The following is a 23,624-nucleotide window of genomic DNA, read 5'->3' on the forward strand; positions in this document are numbered from 1 at the left end:
ATTGAACACATACTCCAAGACTGATCAATCAGAACCACAAGAAAGGACGCGGGAGCCTAATTGTGATACCAGTCTGTTCCAAGGGTGGGCTTTTTATAGGAAAACCTAAGTTCAGAAGTTCAGAAGACAAGGGTGAAGGCAGTACTATATTTTGGCTAACTAGACAAAGTATTATCAGCTGACTTTTAAGCTGAGTGGTCCTAAGTGAGGTAAGAGGTGTGGTGGATGGGTGGTGAGCATGGGAGTTTCAGAGCATTGAGATAACAGAACATAAATAATACAACCATAGTGTTCTGACCTTTTAGGAGAATTTTGTCAGTGTCAGCAATGGACAATTATTTCTGGGAAGTAAAGTCTCAGAACCTGAACTTAATTTCACTTTATGGTCAAAACGGAGACTGAATATAAAATGGTTACAGTTATGTTAAAAGGAGCAGGCCTCAACATTCCCTCTTTTGAGTTGTCCCAGGGGGTCAAATCATTGATTCAAAAATTTCCTCTGAGGCCAGGGAGTTATATTGGATGTGGAGGACCATAAGACTATCAGTGGAAATGTGCTGTGTAGTGGTATGTCAGTTGGCATTATAGGTAGCCATCTGTCCCTTATGCCAGGGAGTTTCCTTTCGACTTAGCATTTCAGCCAGTTTGGTGGGACATTGGATGACGATGTATTATTTTCTGTAACTACTTCCAGCTGATATTAGGACATTGTCATAGGGGTCCAGGAAGGCTGAAATGCTAGTCAAAGGCTGGGCAATGGGGAGTTCATCAGAAGGATCTGATTAGCTGATCCAGATGAAAGACAGTGATATCAGCTGGACTGGTTAACATCAGTTTTTAGCAAGTTTAGGATTCAGGAGCTCCCCAAGTGATCCTTAGATGGAGTCTGTCAGCCAGGTGAAAATCTGCTGAGACAAACATAGACTAGGGACAGAAGTTAAATTTATCTAGTAATTGGGGAAGTTGAGGAATCCCAAGACCAAGGGGGAAAGCCCATTTTCAAGAACAGGTGGGTGTAATTATCTGAAGTACATTTGATAAGTGGCAGACGGATCCACCTCTCATGACTGTTTTTGAGTCTCTGAAGCTTATGTGCATTTTATTTTACAAAAGGACACACATTAGCTTACCACTGCATTGAAATCTATATTTTAGAAAAAGTAGTTAACAGGGATCTGTAAGACAACAGTAGTAGGTTCATACCTTTGAGACCTAGTAAAAACCATAGGTGTGGGTCAAAAGGCACAGAACATTATTTCAGTCCAGAGGGCAGAAGACAGCCAAAGGGAATTTATTTATTTATTTATTTATTTATTTATTTATTTATTTATTGGATTTCTTTTTTTCCAGTGTTTTTTTTTTATATAATTTATTTTTTCTCAAATCGTAATTCATTCACACAGGGGTTATAAACACAGAAAGGCAGGATGTGGGGAAGGGAATGACACTGGAGTGTGGGTGTTCAGGGGGAGTACAGATATCTTCATAACCAGGTATCAGCTGGGTGAAGGTTCAGGGGACAGGTCACTATGACTCTGCCTATGACTCGCTTGTCCTTACCTAAGTTGGTATTGTCTGCCAAGGCTACCTATTAACAAGGTCTATGGCTACTCAGGCTTGTAAATTTCCACAAAAGCTGCCTGTTTACATTAGCTTATTGCCATCTGTTTCAATGTTTTTCCACTGAGACCCAAGACTTGGTGTTAGTATACATGTATGACAGGCCTATTGCTGATTTTAGGCCTATGGCTGATTTTAGGCCTTCAGTGTGTAAGCAGGGCTGCCCCTGACATCTCCTCCCTTCTCTAAGTATAGAAGGGCTGTGGCAATTCTAATCTTGTGAAGGAGGGGATAGAGGCCTGACCTCCAGTAATTGAAGGGGACCTCCAGTCCCCCTGTCGTTGTCCAGTGAGGCATGAGGGCCATACCCATCTCAATATCTTTTTACTGGAGAGGGGATACTTTTGACATCAACCCCTATGCAGTCAGGCTTGTCCCTCAGGGAACCCAGAGAAATATTTTTATCTTTTATTTATGTTCCCTTGCAGTGCTTAGCCTCGCAGCCTAAGCAAGAATTCAGATCGCCTGTCAGAGGGGGTTCTGGGTGGCCCCTCTCTGCTTAGTCTAGGGGCAGAAGTCCCCCCTTTTAGGTTGGGTGGATATGGGTTTTGGGAACACCCTGTATAAAGTAACAATCTCATCTTGAGTCTCGTGGTCCTCCATAGCTAACTTATGATAATGTATCTGAGTAGGTTTTGCTACCAAATTATTTATCTGTTGTATCACAGAGTTAGTCTGCCTATTTAAGGGCCAGGGACCAGCAGATAAAAGCAAAAAGAACCCAAATAATGGTCCCAAGATGGAAGGAAATAGGGTTGACAACCTTGGAAAGGTTGAAAACCAATTCTTGTACCAGCATTCATCTGTCTCTTTCTCTCTCTGATTTTTCTTAGGGCCTTCACTACCTATTTCATGCTCTCTTTAACCCTCCTTGTCTTGTCTATGTAAAGGCAATCTTCTTCTTAAAGGGCTGTACACAGTCAAGAGCTGTACACAGCCTTTTCTATTGTAATAGAGTAAATCAAGTCCAATAAGGATCTTTGCGATTTTAGGAGGTCTCTTCAGACAGCGAAACGAGGGATTTCTTCAGATTAGTGATGTCAATCTCTAGCTGTTTGATGTTCTTGTCAGTGGCCCTTCAAAGGTCTGAGTAGTATAAGTTAGGAGTAGTATAATCCAGCATCTGGATTAGAACTTCTAACAGCAGACATCATGGGTGATTCATTTTTACTTGGAAAAGAAAAAGAAGGGGATTCTCAGGGAGATTTCTCTTCCCTGGATGTAAATTGTTACTCATCGTATTTACGGTTGGGCCTGGCTTTGTGGGGGTATCTATTTTTTTCATTAATCTTTTTGGTAGCCGGTTAGCTGTGCCTTCTGTGGTATCAGACAGGCATATCAATCCTCGGCCCCATAAGGGAATTGGGTCTGGGCCATTCCCTTTAAGGGTAAGAGGGTCCTTCCCCATATCTGTGGCAAAATTTTGTTGGTCTCGGTGGTGCCAGAGGCAGTCAGCAGCAGATTTGCCATGAGCTTTCAGCTTTAGAGAGATAAAAGTGAACAAGGCATGATGTAGAGTATTTCAGGGGGACTCCTTCTGAGGGGGTACCGTTCCCCCTCTTTTGTTTTTAAAGCCAATTTTTCAGAGTTCTTGTAAAATCAGGGCAGAAGCGTCAACAGTCACTCCTTCCACATTCAGAGAGTCATGAAGACCCTATTTAAGGATATATAAATCTGTATTAATAATCTTTTGTCAAAGGACTGTTATAGCACTGCCGACAACTAATCAGACTATATATCGATTAGTAATAGCTTCTTCTACTTTTTGTGAGATTACCTCTCTTTTGTCAATTAATTGTTGAGGAAAATTAGGATTTACCTCTCTCTTGAGAATATTGAACAGAGACTTAAATTCTTTTGTGGAGAGCTTAAAAATAGGATCTTAGCCAATTAGCAACTCCTAGAAACTTTTGAAAATAATTTAAAATAAGTAAACTCTCTCCCTCTCTCTCTTTTTATTTTAGACCTTTTATCTGTGCGGTTTTTTTTATTGGACATTATACATATTTACCTTTCAATGTTATCTCCTCTCCCATTCTCCCCCAAATCCCTTATCCCATACCCCCTCCTCCTAATTTTTGTGAAGGTGTGCTCCAAACATCCTCCCAGTCCCATCTCCCTGCTCTCGAATTCCTACACAGTAGGAGATCCAAACTTTCGGGGACCATGGCCCTCCACTTCCACTGAAGTCTAACAAGGTCACCCTCAATTCCCAAAGGGAATTTAAAATCTCGAGCTTGTGACTGAATTATAAACTTCCAGTGTTCCATTAGCTTATCAGAATTCCATTGATCAATATTAAAATTCTGAACTTTGAAATAACAATAGCATGGAGGAAGAAATATGAAACATTTCCTATTTTTTACCCTATTTTTTATATCTTTACAAATTATATATATATATATATATATATATATATATATATATATACTAAAGTATCTTCTTAGACCTTTTAACATTATAATTTGCATTTATCAATCTCATTTTTCTAGACCCTTAAACATTTTTAGATCCTCAGACCTTATATAAATTTTAAACTTTACATTTTTTCTGTCCAATTATTTATTATGAGATAGAGTGCAGTTAGTTAAATTAAAGAATAGTGAGAAGGTATATTAAAATCTTTTTATCCTGTAACACAAAGCCTGTGAACAGGGCGAACCTGTTTGCCCTAGTAGTTTTAATTAACTAATGAATTGACTAATGAACTAACACAGTAAGAAGCTAATTGTCTGTTGCTCTTTAGCTGTGAAGCTACAACTATCTTAGCCATCAATGTGATCAGAAATCTGAGAAGGATAAATTGTTATCTAAATGGCCTATGTGTCAATTAAAATGACAGAGACTTGACCATATTTCATTACCTGGACAATTGTCCCAGGTTCCTGTGGTCTATATCCCATAAAGGGCAGAGCCATTCTTTGGCCACCAGGCCCAGAAGATAAAGAGGCTTTTTCTGTGGAGGAGAAACATGAGAGAAACTGACCTCAACTTGTCCTAAGCCACATGTGGCAATTAATTTTCTAGTTGTTCTCTGTCCACAGTTCAGGTTAGGCCCTGGCAGTGGGTAAGGGAATGGGATAGTTATGTCCAGTGATTATCACACCACAGTCTTGGTGGTCTCCTTTGTCATTGTGTCCATATCTTCTTGGAGACCTTGGGGGATCACTGTTAGGATTTGGGAGTCTCACAGGAAGACCAACAGAGTCAACTAACCCAGACACTGGGGGCTCTCAGATCCACCAACAAAGACCATACATGGGCTGGACCTTGGCCTCCATGTACATATGTAGCAGATGTACAGCTTGGTTTTCATGAGGGTCCTGAACAACTGGAGCAGGGACTATCCCGAAAGCTGTTGCCTGTACATGGGTATGTTCTAGCTGGGCTGCCTTGTCTGGCCTCAGTGGGAGAGGAAGCGCCTAGCCTAGCAGAGACTTGAAGTGCCAGGGTGGGGTGATACTCAGGGAGTTCTCCATCCACTCAGAGGAAAAGGGGATGGGGATGGGAGAAGGATTGTGGTGGGTGACTGGGAGTGGGCAGTAAGCAGGATGTAAAGTGAAAAAGAATAAATTTAACTTAAAAAAGAGTTGGGGGGCTTTGCCATGGTAAGTTTAAACATATTAAATGCACTATTCAGCAGATCTCGCACAGGTTTGAGGGCTAGTACTTACCTAACATATCTGAGTTAAACACACTTTGTCTGTTTTTAGTTATCTGCTCTAAACTGTACATTGCAAACATAAAATAGCAGACTAAAGCCTAAACTTGAAATTAACTGCATCAGTCCTTAGCATGACTTCACATATATATTTCTGAACATTAAAGGATTTGATCATTTACAAGGTTACTGACTATCAATCCCTGTTATATTTGAGCCTTTAAAAAAATCATAGTTTTGAATTGAAGCTCTTCTGGTACCAAAATAAAGCTTAAATAGTCCATAAAGAGACTGGGAACTTTTCTGATCTTTTTCTGTTATATTATTACAGAACATAACAGTTTTCTGTATGATTTAATTTATGCTGAAGGCAGTGTCAGGACAGGAGAGGGTTAACAAGTTGAGAAGGCAAGGGTCTTGTCTGAGAGAACTGGGTTCTGCTCCTTGGACTGCAAGGAGGGGCTGCTGGAGCCTCACCAGAGCTCAGGCAAACTGAAAGGGGGGGTGGATTTCAGGAGCCAGTTGTTCTTTACTCTTCTTAATGTTTTAACTCTTTAATATAGTTTTTAAATTAAAAGTTACTTTATTTTTATTCCTGGTATCATTATCATAATTTATAGGACAATATATCTGATGTAATTAAAATAAAAATACAAAGACAAAGGTACAATAGACTAAAAAATCCCTCAAGAATGTATATCTGATTGACATCATATTACATCAATCAATAGCTGCATTTTAAAAAATGAAAACCTTCTGTTATTCTATTGTTTCTATCATCAAATCCATAACCGTCATCATAGGGATGGCCCGAGCTTCTTTCATTATAATTGTCTCTCCTTCATGGGTCCATAATTTGATTGCTGCTGTCCACTACAATTTTTTTTGACACATTACTCCATTTATTTCAAGTCCTCTGTCCAACCTTGGTTACAACTTGAGCAGCTGTCATACATGTAGCCTACCTCATCTTGGGAATGTTACTCAAATTTTTAATTTGTGCATTGATTAAACCAATGAAAGTGATATTATTTAGTGACAACTATATATTTCCTATTAATCAAAATCAATGTTACCAAGTATTAAGCACACAGCCTTCTCCATGGTGTAAACTGTGTGTTTATCTTCCATCTTTCTCCAGTCTCCTTGCCAATAACTACATTGCCCAGGCTTTCTTTCTATGACTGCAAAAGTTCTAAATGCTGATGCATAACATTTATGGTAAATACACATAAGTTGACAACAAAATTTCTAGTAAAATGAATGGTACCCACATCTATTAGACAGCAAGGTATCAACACCTAGATTTGCTTCTATAAATTACAAAGACACGTTGTACATTCTTAAATAGTGAATGCCTACGATATTGAGCCTTTCCACACAAACAACTTACACAGGAAGATAACTGGTCAGTGCATGTTACACTGCAATGCTCTCTTGATTCCCTCTTCTGTGGCTGTTGCTTTGTCCTGGTGTCCTCAGACTACTGTGTGAGTTCTTATGCTTTGGCTATGGTCTGTGAGCTGAATGAGGCAACACTGGTTATTAAGGCTTAATCTATAATGGAGTATTATCCTTGAATCTGGTGCCATTTCCAGAGAACAGGAGGAGAATCTCAGCTATCTTGAGTCTTCAGGCTCTGTTTTAAAAACTTTCTTTTCCAAGGTGAACACAGAATGAGGATAGTCTTTTAAAATACCAAGGCTCTCTGATGAGTGGGACTTCGCATCACTGGAGTAAAGCCTACTCAGCTACCCATCCATCACAAAATGATGGGGCTGTCTGTTCTGCACACTAGGAATTCGAAGATTCAAAGGTCTTTCTCTTTGCCCATCGGAGCCATAAGAAGGCAGGCCGCCATCAGGACTCTGCTCTCCGGAGCTCTGCCTGAAGAGCCCGGCCGTGAGTCTCCGCTCCTTCTGCAGCCTCTCATAGCCGGCCTGGGCACACAGGAGCTCCATCTGCTTCGCCATCCCCTTTTCAGCCTGTAAACTGAGACCCACAAGCTCCTCACTCTTGGCTCTGCCCTGCTGGAAGAGTGTTGGCACAGCTTCCTGGAAGTCCGGAAATCCGTCCTCCATTTTAATTCTCTTTGGAGACAAGTCATCTCTTTCACCACATTTTAACCTGGTGGTCCTGTAAGTGTATTTGTAGGTGACTTCTCAAGAAACCTGCCTGGCCAGGGCAAAAAGCTCATCTCTTCTTGTCAGCAGGGCACTGTCCTTCACACACAGCTGAGCGGCTGCCTTATTGACAGTAAGCTCATGCAGTGTGAGGTGTTTACCATCCTTTCTTTTGGAGTAAAATCACCCATAGATGGCGCTGTACTTTCTAATCTCCTCCTCTTTGTGTGGGTCTTCCTCACTCATCTCGAAGATGTGACCAATCATTTGGCCAACTTCTTATTGTTCTTCAGCAGCTCTTTCACTTCATTCAAGTCACTTTTGGGCGGCGTGAGGGCCATCCGCTCCACACACTCGGCCACAGAGAGTGCAGCAGCAGCATCCAGGGCCTCGCTGCTTTCCTTTGGAGAGGCTGGGGAGCCCAGGTCTGCTGGAGAGACTATGCTCATGTTCAGTGGTGTGGTGACCTTGCCAAAGTCTGGATTCACTGACGCTCTGTAGTGCTAAGCTTCCCACCTCTGACTTGCCCTGACCCAAGCTCTGCACACAGGTGGTGGCGGCACATTTAGGGATTTTTAAATGTGGCTCTCTGAGCTGCTACTCCTTTCATAACTATTGCAGGATATTCCCAGCCATGTTGGTGATCCCTCTGGTAATTTATAGATGGGTATGCTACTGACAGGAAGGGAAGTCAATGGCTGATTGAAAAGGCCAGGGTTTGAAACCCCGTCTCTCAACGCCTTCTGAAGCCTTGTAATATGAAGGGGCTTGTTCCCCATGGCCACGAGTGCCATGATTTCCAAAAATTCCTCTTCTCCAGCTTCACACAGTTGCTGGACATCATCACCACCTTGTTGGATAAAGGCATCGAAGTAAGAAAGCAGATTGGCTTTCTGCAATATTCTGTACAGTTGCAGCTCCCCTAGTGGGGTCCTAGGTAGGGCTGTGGCCATTACTGTGGATGGGCTTAACGTGGCCCACGGCTGAGGCGCACTCCGCAACTACGGCTGTGACGGGCTCCAGCGGAGACTGAGGCGGCCAGGACGCCCCCGCGCACATCGAGGGGGGCAGGGTCGCGGTGGGCGTGCTCTCTGTTCCCCGCCCCAGGCGGAGGCTCGGGTGGAGGTGGGCGGCCCACTATAATTTTGAAAGTCATTATACTTTCCATTGTCATTATTGTTATTTTCATTAAAATTTCCTCCTTCACTGTAACCACCATATATTAATAGACATTTTAATAAAATATTTAATAAATTTTAAAATGCCACATAACTTTATATGTTTAACTACAATTTTTAAAATTTACTTTCACAAAATCAGAATAAAGTATCTTTTTAAGAGTAAAATCATAGAGCATAACTACAATTTTTAGAAGACAAAACCAAGTTTTTTTTTTTTTTTGGGTTTTTCGAGACAGGGTTTCTCTGTGCTCTGTGTAGTCCTGGCTGTCCTGGAACTCACTCTGTAGACCAGGCTGGCCTCGAACTCAGAAATCTGCCTGCCTCTGCCTCCCTAGTGCTGGGATTAAAGGCGTGCGCCACCACCGCCCGGCTCAAAACCAAGTTTTTAATAGTTTAAATAATCCAGTGTCTCTAAAATCAATACCGAGTGCATTATTTTTATGTAATAAATGTTGACAGCCAGCAAGAAAAGTTCTTGTATATGAATGAATGGAGGTGCAGCTTTAATACCTCATTAAGGAAGCATTTTTAAATCCTATCTTTTGCAAATCTAGTCTTAGGACAAGAATTTTTTAAAAATCAAATCATAATTTATACTCATTCACACAGGGGTTATAAACACAGAAAGGCAGGACGTGGGGAAGGGGATGACACTGGAGCGTGGATGTTCAGGAGGAATACAGATATCTTTCAGAACAGGGTATCGGCTGGGTGAAGGTTCAGGGGACAGGTCACTATGGCTCTGCCTATGATTCACTTGTCCTTATCTAAGTTGGTATTATCTGCCAAGGCTACCTATTTACAAGGTCTATGACTACTTAGGCTGGTAAATTTCCACAAAAGCTGCCTGTTTACAATAGCTTATAGCCATCTGTTTCAATGTTTTTCCACAGAGACCCAAGACTTGGTGTTAGTATACATGTATGACAGGCCTATTGCTGATTTTAGGCCTATGGCTGATTTTAGGCCTTCAGTGTGTAAGCATGGCTGCCCCTGATATCTCCTCCCTTCTCTAAGTATAGAAGGGTTGTGGCGATTCTAATCTTGCAAAGGCGGGGATAGAGACCTGACCTCCAGTAATTGAAGGGGACCTTGTAATGGCTCCAGTCCTCCAGGACAGGAATTAAATAAACATATTATCCCAATTTAAAAGTATCTTCAGAGACCCGTTTCCTTGGTCAGCTCATGTCATGTGTTGTTCTCCAGAATGGCTTTAGCCCTGAGTTATTTGTTTTTAAGCCAACTTTCTGTTACTAATGTTATATATATTTTTAACCATATATCATAAATTATAAACCAATATTTTATAATCAAGACATGTAGAACACAGTAAATGTATACACTCAAGACCATTTAGAAATAAAGATCTAGTGACCACATACATTTGTACATTTAAAACAGACAAAATTTTAATTTCAAGGGAGGAGCACCTTGCTACCTGTTGAATCCAATTTTCATGGACATAGAGGTTCTGTAGATGGAGTTTTTGTGTTTTAGGACAGCTTTGGCTGTCCTAGAATTCACTCTGTAGACCACGATGGCAGCCTGTGTCTACCTCCCCAACACTGAGATTAAAAGCCTGTACCAAAAATTTCCTCTCTGTCCTATGTCAGGTGAACCACCTGATTTTATGAGGGAAAAGAAGGTAAAGCAAACAGCCAAAAACCAGACTACTGGTTTCATTGTGCTAAAATAAAAACTATTTCAAGGTTAGAAAAACTGTTGTGTAAATTTTCTGAATTTCAAGATATATATGTTGATTGGGTATAGTTAAAAATATACAAAGTCTATAACAAAGGGTTAACTTAAGAAGGTAAAACAAATGGGTTAATAATTAAAAAAATCTATACATGGGCAACCTTAATTTACTACAATTATATATAGATACCTATATATAATTATATATACATATATATAATTGTGTATATATAAAATTATACACCTACATCTATCTATCTATCTATCTATCTATCTATCTATCTATCTATCTATCTATAAAACTTGGATTCAACTCTTGTTGAAAAAATAGATGCTTTTTAAATAACAGCCATTTAACTTCACTACTATCTTGGTTAAGATAACCACATGATATAAACCAACTAAAGAAAGACAACAGGTATTCAATTTTGGATTAAAATAAATTCTTATAATTTTAGTTCTACAAATAAAAATAAAGAAAACATCATACAAGCAAGATTTATAAGATAAGATTTAAAACAAATATGTATAATGAATAGGATATTAAAGCTATACCCTACATATATTTATGAAAAACTAAAAGACTATATAAATAAAAAAAATATAGACAATTCTCTCTTTTACCTTTATGATCTTCTTTGATAAAATAACTGAGTGGTCAAAAATTTGGAACTATCAGTTAAGGACTACTATAGTAAAATAATTAAAGATAGACATAAAAGCTTTTAAATATTTTGTACCTCAAGTAAGATAATATAAATGTGGTTTTGTTTACTATGACTAGTAACTCATTGTTCTTTTGAAAAAAGAAATTGCATAAAAGGTCTTCTGGGTATCAACTGTATTTCAAATGTCATAGATTAAACCAAAATATTTCTCCTTAAATGTCCTCAAATTCATTAAGTATTCATTTAGCAAACTAGAGATGCTGTCATTTTAGGTATGTAGAAATTCTCCTTGTAATTTTGCCAATTCAAGTTTTCACTTCAAATAAAGGGCTAGGCCTGAAAATTACATTTAAATTGTTAAAAAAATTAGCCTAGGTTACTTCCTGCTTAGAGCTTAAAAAGGATTATTTTTTAATATGTTTAGAGCTATAATGTAGTCATGCTAAGTACAAATATAGATCATTTATAAGGATAATAGTTTTTTGGCTTTCTATATATGTTTTCAAGGTTAAACTTAAACCAAGTAACTAAAAACAAATGAAATTTATTTAAAATCAATTATAATTATTAGATTGTCCTGATAATTTTTCAGAGATCTATTGAATATGGCATTTAAAATTTTTAATGAAGCTTTCTAGGATAGAGAAAAATACTAGGTTCTGATGGGGGCCGAAACATCTCTCTAAAGAAGGGGACTCCTCCTGGATAATGGTAACCACAGGGAAAGAATGTCTCATACTTTGCCCACCACTAGGACCCCACTTAAACTGAGGATAAATTGGACACTAGAAAACTGACTGTCCCTCTTTGCCTTGCCAAGGCAGTACAGTCTCTCAAGTTCTCACCCTCAGGAATCTTCTGGGCCTGGCAGCCAAAGGCCAATGCCACGCTATTAGGCAATGAAAAGTGTTAACATCACCCTGTGTGACTGATGAAGACTGACGCCACTCCATCCATGGAGATTACTAAGATTGTTAAGGAGGAGCCTAGGGTAACCATCCAGATAGCAAGTAAGTCTGTCATTTTAATTGATACAGAGGCCATTTGATTTATACTCCCTGTTCAAATTTATCCTTTTCAAATGTCTGATGGTGTTGATGGCTAACTGTAGCTTTATCAGTTTAACAGTAGCTGCCTGGTCAGTGTATTTCATATATGAAAATCAGACCTTGCTTTTTCTAGAGCTATTAGGTCTCCTGGTAAAAAAGAAACTCACAGACTTTGCTGACATGCTGAAAAAATAAACAAATTTCAATGTAACATTTTACTGTTTCTTTGTTTACAAAAAAGTCCTGTCCTTTGCAATGACTAATAAAATGTTTGAGGTTTATATAATTTATAAGGTTCTAAGAAGATATATTAAAATTTATGATTTTAATTTAAGTTCATTTAAATTCATAATTTTAACCTATTATTCAGTAAAACTCTGAGAAGCTTTTAATCTAACTCTGGTAAAACACTGACTACCATTATCACAGTCACAAGCTTAAAATGTAAAAGTTTCCTTTAGATGTCTTTTAAATAGAGACTTAAAGATGCCCTTTATTATGATATAAACATTTCTGTTCAATGTATATATTTATCCAGCCCTCAGGAAAGAGATGCTCATGTTTTTGACTTAGTATTATCTTTTGGACTCTCAAGTTTTTATTATGACTCAAAGGCACGAGTCTACTGCGTTTTTTACAATATGGATTTCTGTACAGATTAAAAACAGCAATAAACTAATATATCTAAAGATTTTATCTTTTTTGTAAATTAAAAAATTCATATAAAGAACAAAAAGACACAACTTGAATCCATGTGTCACAGGTCAAATGGACGCTATATAAATACTGCTATCAAGCAACAGCCTGAGCTTCTATGCTTACTGCTTACTCCTGAGGGGTAGGTTGTAAATGTAAAGTTTTTCCTTTAAGTTCCTAAGGTTTAGCTTCTGTTGGCAATCTATATCTGTCTCACCAGATTTCCACTTGACTGACAGATATCATCCAGGAGTCAGCTGCAGAACGCAAACTGCTCCAAATGGCTGGAGCCCTAGACTTGCTAAAGCTGATGTGAACCAGTCTACCTGATGTGATGGGTGTCTCTTCAGCTGGGTCAGTGAACCAAATACTTCTGACAAATTTCCCTCCACTGCCTGAACCCCCAACTACTGGGATTTGGCTAGCATTTCAGACTTCATGAGTATACGGACAACAAAGTCCTAATTTCAGCTGAGAAGCAGTTACAGAAAAGAATACTCAACAAAAGGTTGAAATATTAGGTTCAAAGTAAACTAGTTCCCCTCTACCAAAAGGTTGAGACTTTAGAAATATGGCTTTAAAAATAATAGCCACCACAATATCAAAGATTTAACACAGGATACAATCAAGGGGAGAATGTGATAGTTAACACTACATTTAAAGTTTCGATTTACTATGCTTGAGATCAAACAACAAAAACAAACCAACACTTATAATGTGTAAAGCCTTATCTTGTGTAGACTGTATCCTAGCAACTCAAATCCCCCACCCCTAAATGTTAAATACTATTAACTGATCTTATAAAATTTGCTGTTTAGCAAAATACTAGATCTGAAGACTAATTTTTATTTCTGATTTTGTAATCAAACTTGCCGATTCTGCTCAATGATTAGGGCAACTGCAAGATATTTATGTTAAATTTAGACCCTGCCTACATGTAGACAGAGTGCATGTGATCCTGTGATTTTCACTTTATAAACCTTGGACTGATATGACTAGACGCGGCATCTTGGGAGCACTCACTCTCAGTGGCAATCTTGGTACCATGAGTATCTCCTTACAGTATTTAATAAAGCTTCTTCTTATTAAAATGTATTCATGGAAAATGTAGATGACAAGTCTTTAAATCAATGAGTCACAGGTATAGATCACCCTGAGTACATACACAGTGCAATCACAACTCTCTTCATTCCTAGAGCCTGGCCTGCTCCTGTGCTTATGGACAAATCAGCAGGATCCACTTTTCTTCTAACTTGAGACTTTAGAGACTATACAACTGTCTGTGGGCAGAATATTGTCAACACAGACAAGAGAGGTTGATCTATAGCTATAAAAAGGTAAATAATTCATGTTTATAATATTCAAATAAACATAACTTTAGTTGTAATGCATACTAAAGATTCAACTGAAAAAACACTTATTCATGGTCATAGTGAATGAGCGACCCAGAATTGTGTCCAATTCCAATGTGTTAGTTTTTGTTATATTTATTGTGTTTCATTTTATTATTACCCTTAGAAGCTTGTCTGCCTGCCTTCCTTTCCCACCCTTTCTCCCTCCCTCCCTCCCTCCCTCCCTCCCTCCCTCCCTCTCTCCCTCCCTTCCTTTCTTTTGTTTTTTGAGACAGAGTTACTCTGTGTAGCCCTGGTTGTCCCGGAACTCATTTCGTAGACCAAGTTGTCCTCAAACTCACAGAAATCTGCCTGAACCAGCCTCCTAAGTGGTGTGATTAAAGGCATGCACCACCACCACCTGGCAACCTGTATGTTTTCTAATGGGAGAAAAAAAGGTAAGGGGAAGACTGGGAGGAGCAGAAGGAAGGGAAAACACTATCAGGATATATTATGTGAGAAAAAACTATTTTAATTAAAATGGAAAAAATAATTGGTATACACCACCAATAAAAAAATAACTATCATCATAAATAGTTTTCTGTGCTTACCTTCTCTTTAATTCCCTGCTTACAGGGTGACTACTGAATCCCTAGCTCAAAGAATCGGGTGAGGCTAAATCAAAAAGACTTAAGTGGCCTGCTGTCTCACACCTACTTATGCATAGAGACTACTACTCTGTGCAAGCAATGCTCGGGACTTAGAAATATCACCCCATAAAATGAGAACTTGTCATTCTGCTTAAATAGCATATGTGGCAGAAATTTTTCTGCCCATTGTATTTGCAGTGGAGTTTGGTGATTGGGCAGTAGAAGAGGTAGGTGGAGCTGGAAGTTGGGAGGAGTAAGGAAAGAGGAAGAAGAGAAGGAAGAGAAGGAGAGGAAAGATGGCAGCAGACGTTCATGTCTCTAGCAGTCTCGGGTAGTTATACATATCAAAAGGTTAGATGTTGGGATCACAATTCTATTTGTGTTGACAACTTTGTATTGAGTATTTGCTGATATATAGATCCATTGGATAATCTTTAAGCATTAAGAGTGTTATTTCTACCAGGTACCGCGAGGATGGTGGTTATTGTCTGCTCTGAGCTGAGAACCATGAGAGCATTGGAGTTGGCTCAAGGGCCATGCTTAGAGCCATGGGGTCCATGGAGCTGACCGGCGGAGGCAGCAGCCACACCATCTGGGCCGGCACTCCTGGTTAGCTGGCTCCACGGTCAGAACAGGATCTTAAGAGTGGAACATGGTGGCAGCCTGGGAGCTAGCCAGAGCCTTGTCGCTTTTTAAAAATTCTCCCACTACAAGTATACATCCTGAATTTCATACATCATGTCTTTCAAAACCCCCAGAAAGCACATGAAATTAAATAATTTGGAAATTCATGCTTTTATTGTTAACATGCATGCTGAATAGTTAAACTTGGCATTGGGCACATAGGTTGCCAAGTTGCCCTTTGTTTACTGACCAAGGATGGCACATTACGAAGGCTCTTCCACATCCGTCATGAAAATGAAATCTTCAGCACCAGGTGGCATATTTCTCAGCATTGCACGTTTCTCATTCTTCCTCTGTTTGGCTCTCCGATTGATAAACCACACCTAAAATCAGAGGATGACAGGATTGGGGTTAGCACTGGCTACCACCCCCAGAGCCAAGAGATAAAAAACAATCGTTTGAAGGCTCCTAACACTGAATTTTCTACTCAGTTCACAAAAGCAAGGATCAGCTGTGTGCCAACCTTTGCAATAGGCCATGGTTTAATCTAAACACTCCAATAATTTCTCTTCTATTGGGTGGGAAGCTTAGGTCACTACTTGTTCTAGGTCCTTGATGCTAATTCACTATGTGTTAACCAGATAAAGGAAAGTCTTCATTCTCATATTTGACCATCAGCTGCATAACACCCTGCTAACTAGTGAGAGTTTTCTCTTATTTGGGCAGATATTTTAGATCACAAAATGTTCGTTCATTTAAAAGTCATATGGAAGGGTACAGCCTTCAGTTTGTAAAACCAATCTTCAGTATGAAGTAATTAATCAACAGAATCAAACATGGGGGATAATTAGACAGAAAATAGCCTTTGAGAATGACAATGGTTGTTGCTTCAAATTTCTGGCGAGGGAACAAGTGATAGGCAGAGGTGGCCTGGACAACATTTTGACACTGCAGCCTCCACTATTTGAGAAAGTTGACTAACTTAACCAAAATGACACACAGGATGGTGAAACCTTTGCCACCCTGAAGAGTTCAGCAGAAAGGGGTAGGCTTCCATCCCTGGCAAATCAAACACTATGTACTTTCAAGTTATACAAAATTCTCTAGGACTAGGATAAAGAAAATTCTCTCAGGCCGGGCGGTGGTGGCGCACGCCTTTAATCCCAGCACTTGGGAGGCAGAGGCAGGTGGATTTCTGAGTTCGAGGCCAGCCTGGTCTACAGAGTGAGTTCCAGGACAGCCAGGGCTACACAGAGAAACCCTGTCTCGAAAAAACAAAACAAAAAAAAAAAAAACAAAAAAAAAAAATTCTTCAGCTATACTCCAGAATCTTGCTGAGTACAGAGGGCACACTAGGCCTTGCTGTATCACTGGGACATACAAAGCCCATTCTTCTTCAAAAGGCAAAGAGTAAAGATTTGCAAAGAATGAAAGACAACAGTGTTGGGGAAAGGGGTCATAAATCAGCTCTTTCTAAATATTGGCTAGCTACGGAGATACAGTCACAGTCACCTGTTAGATTCAGACTCCTAGTGAATGGGGTTCCATGTATTTGTTACATTAAGGAGTTCTCAAACTGCACATTTGTAACTACACATACTTTTTCTCCATGCCTGGAACCCTCTGTCATGGAGATGTATAGTCTAAAGAAGATCAGGGGACCAAAGCCCTGATGATGGGGACTTGAACCTACCATCAGGATGCCTCCATGAACTCAACCAAAGCCCCAGTGGCTGACTCATGTGAGCTCACATTAGGCCAGAGTTCCCCATGTTTGATTCTTAAAGCCCATCCATTATGTTTGCCAGAAGAAAAGGAAATCAGGCTGGAAGGCTTTGGGAAGTTCACACTGCAGAGTGTACAAACAGGAGCACGTGAGTGATTCCTCCTCTCACGTGTCCTGTGGCCATGCTCTCTCCAGAGCTGCAGTCTCTCTAGAGCTGCAGTGCACTGCCCTGTGAGCTCGGAGAGGGGAAAAACCCCCTACACCTTCAGGTTTTCTTTTCCTCTCACTCTGTCTCTCCATCCTGGGAAAGCCTCTCTTCTTCCTCCCAGTATCTCCCACTTGAGCCTGGTCCTACTGTTGATCCTACTCATGGTGTTAGGATGCTAGCACTCAGAGACCTACTATGTGGGAATGCTGTTCTGCACAGACCTGAACAGGATCCAAAACGAAGACACTCCAAGTTTCCTTTGCCTTTTGTGCTTTGCCATGAAGCATTTGGCTTCTTTGGGTTCACAGCCTATATGTTAATCTTTGCTGTCTCAAGGACAGAAAATCACTGTGAATAAAACAGGTATGACTGTCTGGAAGTGAAGCTCATCCTCCACAAATTCAACAAAACTCCCATCTTCAAAGTAATACCCTTTAAATGATAAAGAAACTTCCCAGTTTTCCAGTTATAAAAAGACTCACACATTTGGTATTGGAATTTACAACCTGTTTTTTGACTTCATGTAATTCTCCACGAAGTTTTCCTCCTTAGTAAGTTAGCTGAAATTAGTTTAATATTAATCTTTTTTAGTTTTCGACAGTTTTTCCAGGCCTCTCGACACTAATACAACTATTTTGGCAGGTTGGATACAACACAGAATGCCAGAAAATCCAAATTAAGGGATGTCACTCTCTATTATCCCCTTGCTCAAATATGACAAAAGGGTTAGCCATGAAGACTCTCAGGTCTCCTTCCAGCTTCACCAATCAGTTAGATACAGATGTCTGTTTTGTTGTTGTTTGTTTTTTTTCCTATGAATTTAGCACTTTTAACCCTGATGTTCTGGACACAGAATAGATAAATGGGGACAACTTAGGAATGAAGGGCAAAGGGTCTAAGTCTCTGGCTAGCTGAGACACAAGAATTGCATCACAATGAACAATAAATGCTAGGAAGTTTGCCTACTTAAAGATGATATCCCATTTATGTAGAGATGCTGCATGGTGTGTATTACACCTCAATAAACTCAGCACTCAGAAGGTAGAAGCAAAAGAACTGTTAGTTCAAGGTCATCCTTAGACACTCAGTGAAATTTAAGACCTACCTGAGTTACCTGAGACCTTGAAAAAACACACAAATTCCTATAAACTTAAAAGAAAGAAACAATGTTAAAATAGCAATGAATTCTGCTTAAGTCCGCCAAGTCTCTGCTCCAAATTTCACTGCCACTGCCACCCCTTGAATTAATTTAAATATTTCCAAGGTCATATCACACCTAAAATGACTCTAGGTAGTTTCAGTAAATCGCAGCCAAGAAAAAAAGGACATGAATGTTAATTATCAGATATTTGTGCACATGCTCATACCTAGACATAATATGTATTATATGTTATATGTGCATGCTCACAGTATAAAAGAGTTTTTTTTCTTTTATCTGGTTACTTATCAGATTTTCTGCAGTAATGGGAAAGAACTACAAGCTAGAACACCTACATTCCTTTGCAACCTGAAAATGCAAAATTTAAAACTTGTTTGAGGTTTAGAGACGTGAATTAAGGGTTAAGGTACTTTCAAGACAAGCTCATGGACTAAGTCCAAATCTCACAGAACCCATGTAAAGCTGGACGTGGAAGCATTCCTACAATGACTGAGAAATGGAAACAAAGATCCCTGAAAATGTATACACCGGCTAATCTGGCTTGTGCAGTGATTAACAACAAACGGACCTGCATTTAAATAAGGTAGGAAATGATGACAGATATCTGAGGTTGGTCACTGACCTCCACAAGTATACCATGCATGACGGTGTGCTTATGTACGCACATGCATGAATGCACATATATGTACAGGTACACTTATGTGCACATCCACATACTAAAAAAATAAATAAAACACCTTGTTTGCCAACATAAAAATAAAATGAAACCTATTAATTTAAAAGTGTCTAGGACAAGGCTATCTAAATCCCAAGGGGGGCTATAGATGCACTTTTTTCCTTTGATTTACTGACCTTCACTTTGGCTTCAGGCACATTCAAAGTTCTTGCAAGCTCTCCCCTGTGGAAAGAAAACCACAAATATATAGCATTCGGTGCTTTATATGAAACACAACTGCATATATGATTTCTGTTGTTTTTTTTTTTTAAATATCCACCACTTTCTCTTAAAACTACTCTAACATTTAGTTCTTCATTCTCAGAGCCAGCCTTACTTTGAAATGGTCTCACCTTATTACGAAAGTTTGTAACCGCTACCTGGGATGAATAATTTTAACATACTATCAAAACAATAAAAATAAACACAGAACTCTATGCTGAGCAAATGTTACTAATTTCAAAACAAAAAACGTTCTATCACTGCAGCTGAACAACAGCACTTCATACATCCAATATCGATGCCAGTATGATTGAATTTCTAAAGCAAAAATACAGCACAGAGGAAACCAACCAGCCAACCAAACAACAACAACAAAACCCAGACAGAACTACAATAGTGTAAAAAGTTCTGAGCATCAAAGGATGAAATCAAAAGTATGAATGGGATAACCTGGAGGAACTTCGGAAACCAGGAAAGTAAAGTTGGATAGTGGCTGGTAGGGCTGTAGGAGAAACTGAGAAGGGAATAGCAAGGGACAAGTGATCTGAAGAGGGGAATGGGAAAGAGGCTGGGGTCTAATCTGGGAGAAAGAAAGGAGACAAATACAAAAGATGAGGGTGGGAGGATAAAATAACAGAAAGAATGTCTGAAAAAGTCATAAGGAATCAAACTAGTTACTATCTACCCAAAAGTACCTATAATACACTTAAGTCACTGTATAAATACATATTTAGTTTAAATAAAAATGTCCTATCTGAGATGACTGTGCTCCTTCTAAGAGCCAAAGACCGTGGAACAAAACCCCTAACATCAAGGAAGAGAAGCCCTCTTTTGAGTTGTTGGTCAAGGTTGCAAAAATATAGCGTAGTTTATATTTGGTTGCCCCCCAGAGGTGGCAGGTAAGTCCCTATTGCCAAAGACATCATGCACTTCTGATGTGCAGCCCACAGGCCCTGGAGCAATAATGGACCTGAAACCTCCTGCATGAGGGCTAGCTTCCCTAACTTCATTCTAAATACTTCTCTGTATACCTAGAGATAAGTTAGTCCTCACCCCTCTTCAAGGAAACTTCTGTTTCCAACAGATGGAGACCATAACAGAAAACCACAACTAGCAACAACCAATAAAGCAAAATGCACAGTTGTGGAGCCCAGTCCCAATGGATAGATTTTACAAAACAAGTCTCACACCTAACGCTCGGGAAACATCACAGAAGAGGAGGAGGAGAGATTCTAAGAGCCAGAGGACCAGGGAGTTTGCTGTGAGACTGTGTTTGAAACAACATCCACAAAATATCAGCAACATGACTGCCGGAACATGAGCTGAACAAGGACAACAACAACAACAACAGCAACAACAGACACGCTGATGTGAATGAGGCCTGCTCCTGAGGCCTTAACCTTAGAAGAAGAATTACAGACAAGAAATGCTAAGGAAGGGAGAAATAATCTTCCCCTGGGAGGAGCACAGCCTTGAAAACATATATATATACATATATGTGTGTGTGTGTGTATGTATGTATATATGTATATATATTAATAACACATATATTTATATGTATAACATATATTTATAACATTATAGCATATATATATATTTATATAAACATTAATATAGACTGAGCAGCTTGTATTTATGTTATGTATTTAGAAATGCACATACATAGCCTTAAAACAAAACATCATGGAATAATGTCCAACTTTTAAAAGGAAGTGAATTCTACAAAAAAATATATCAGTCTTAGGCTAAAGGTAGCATAATTTCAGTTACTTTGGGGGCTTAAATTCAAAGAAAGAGAACATAGCAAGGTGCAAAGCACTGGGGGAGAGGAAAGGGAAACAGAAAGGAGTTGATGGATGGATACACAGTCCCTGAAAAGGTGACGAGACTACTGGTGAGGGATCATCCAACAAGAAGCCCGTAGTTAACGCTGGTGAACTTTGAGCTATTAAAATGTTTTGGCATGTTATATTCATGTCTCTCTCTAGTTTTACAGAAATATAACTGAAATATAACTGGAAAGGAGTGGCGCCGACCAGGAGGAACACTTGACTCACACCAGCACTGCATACTAGCCGATACTGCCCCTGATGTCCACCCAAGTCACCCTTCCGGGGTGCTTCTGGGGGAGAAGGCACCGGACGGCCATTGGGAAAACAGGGCCTGGAAGAGCTGAAGGACACCTCAACATAAGCCAAAGCTCATGAAGGTTTGTGGGAGCTCCTCGTGCAAGCCACATACCTTGTAAGCACATCCGGATACTGGGTCTCTTCAAACACGTTTTCCATTTCCTCGACCTGCCACTGTGCGAAGTTGAATGGGGTTCCACGCCGCCTCCGCCTGCGGGGGCGGGAACGGTGGGGCCCCGGAATCTGAATTGCAGCAGCAGCAGTAGCAGTCGGAGGAGCACCAGCAGCGGCCCCCGAGGGAGCTGCTTCCTCCTGCTCGGCGTCTGAGGTATCCTGGTCGCTGAGGCTCAAGTCGTCTTCGTCGTAGTAGTAGTCACTGTCCTCCGGATCACTCTCACTCTCCTGTCTCAGGTCACTCTCGACATTTGGCTCACTCAGGGTGGTGGTGGCACAGCCTATGGCTCCTCGACTGCCATGGCCGTTGCCCGCCGCCTCTGCCTGAGCCACCGCTACAGCTCCTGAGGCCTCCTTGGTTGAGGTTGAGGTAGAGGCCTCAGCCCCGGCCTGGGCTCCAGCATTTTTTTCCTCCTCAGAAGCTGCTGTGTAATAGTTGTGGTCAAAAGAGATCCTGTGGGCCATGACTAGAACCAGGTCGAAGCCACCAACAGCTTTGCGGTCCTAGGACGAACGACCTTGAAGCCGGGCGTCTCTTACCGGTCCAGACGGAAGTCGAAAGCAACGGCCTGGGTGAGAGATGACGACAATGGAGAACTTGTGCGCATGCTCCACAAGTTCCCCATGTGTCTCATGGTCCGTCCTCACACTCCCCTCTAGATGAACGCTACTGGCTCTTTCCTCAGTAATTGACTGCCAGTGGCTTTCGGCCCACTTGTGCAATAGATGGTATTTGTTTAGTCACAGAAGTGGCGGGGTGTGACCAAGAACATGGGGGACCTAGGGAGGGGTTGTGAGGGGGAAGTAGTATGTGAGGGCTTGAACCTGTGCCCACAGACAGACACCAACACATGTACAGGCTGCCTATTCCTTGTAGATTACAGAGATTACCACTACAGGTAGACTCTGTGCAATTGCAAAATTATTTGGAAATAAAAATAGTATGGGAGAAAGGTAAGAACATACACTGACCACAGGATTCTTGCGTGAACATTTAGAAATTTCTTTTGGCCTCACCCTCCACCTACCATCAGAGCATGGACTGAAAATTGAGTGGACATGGTCAGCTTAGTGGTTCTTAGTTCTTAGTTCAAGAGTCCTTATTAGTACACCGAGTGCTAGCTAGTAAAACCAAGATCTTGAGACTGGGTCTTGTCTAGCTAATGACACTGTCAAAAAAACAAACAGCAGGGAAGTGGTGGTGTATGCCTTTAATCACAACACTCGGAAGACAGAGGCAGGCAGATCCCTGTGAGTTCGAGGCCAGCCTGCTCTATAGATCTAGTTTCAGGACAGCCAGGCTACACAGAGAAATTCTGCTTCAGAAAACTAAAAGCCAACCAACCAACCAACCCTCCCCCCCAAAAAAACCACACACACACAAAAATCAAAAACAAAAAAACCAAGCAACAACAACAAAAAAGACACACACCGTTACCCCCTCCAAAAATTAAATAATCTGCATAAGAAAATATAGTTACCCCAGATTTTCATAGTTAAACTCTATTATATCCCATGTGAAATATTTGGTTCAGTTCTTATCACTGAGGATGTCATTTTTTTCTGAAAATAATGTGCCTTATAATGTCTTTTATGTAGTTATAAAACGATTACTTGGCTGTCTATGGGTTTTATAGTGTAGATAAAGAGACAGAGACCTTGAGTCTGCAGCCTTCCAATGGAGGAAGCTAATGTCTTTCCAGTGATGCTGAGCCATGGAAAGGCTCCTGACATTTGTACGTGGGCCTCAGAGGACAGCTTTTCCCTTTCGATACTGCCATGTACTTTCCAGGAGACGTCTGGAGTCTAACTGCAGAGAAGGAGGAAAGCAGTAGGCAAGGAAAGCAGCAGCATAAGTCCAGTAGCACAATCTGGATTCTGTCCTCAGCACTGCAAAGCATCTGGGGACAGGCAGTTATGGAGGAAGGGGGCTGCTGGTCAAGGTGAAATGCTTGGGGTTAAGGTTTGGTGCCTTAGAACAGCTGATGAG

General features: G+C 40.3%; 1 protein-coding gene and 1 pseudogene across 1 annotated transcript; both read right to left on the bottom strand.

The window, feature by feature from the left end:
- Window positions 1–6,900: 6,900 nt before the first annotated feature.
- LOC114621881 lies at window positions 6,901–8,357 on the bottom strand (annotated as a pseudogene).
- A 7,207-nt stretch (window positions 8,358–15,564) lies between these two features.
- On the bottom strand, window positions 15,565–22,099 carry LOC114634745 (homeobox protein Rhox13-like). Its single transcript, XM_028783658.1, has 3 exons — window positions 21,573–22,099; window positions 19,247–19,292; window positions 15,565–15,684 (listed from the first exon to the last, which is right to left on the bottom strand). The coding sequence occupies exons 1-3, from the start codon at window positions 22,097–22,099 to the stop codon at window positions 15,565–15,567; spliced, it is 693 nt and encodes a 230-aa protein (XP_028639491.1).
- Window positions 22,100–23,624: the final 1,525 nt, after the last annotated feature.

Source organism: Grammomys surdaster, unplaced genomic scaffold (genome assembly GCF_004785775.1).
Source record: "Grammomys surdaster isolate TR1022 unplaced genomic scaffold, NIH_TR_1.0 60, whole genome shotgun sequence".
Taxonomy (NCBI): Eukaryota; Metazoa; Chordata; class Mammalia; order Rodentia; family Muridae; genus Grammomys; species Grammomys surdaster.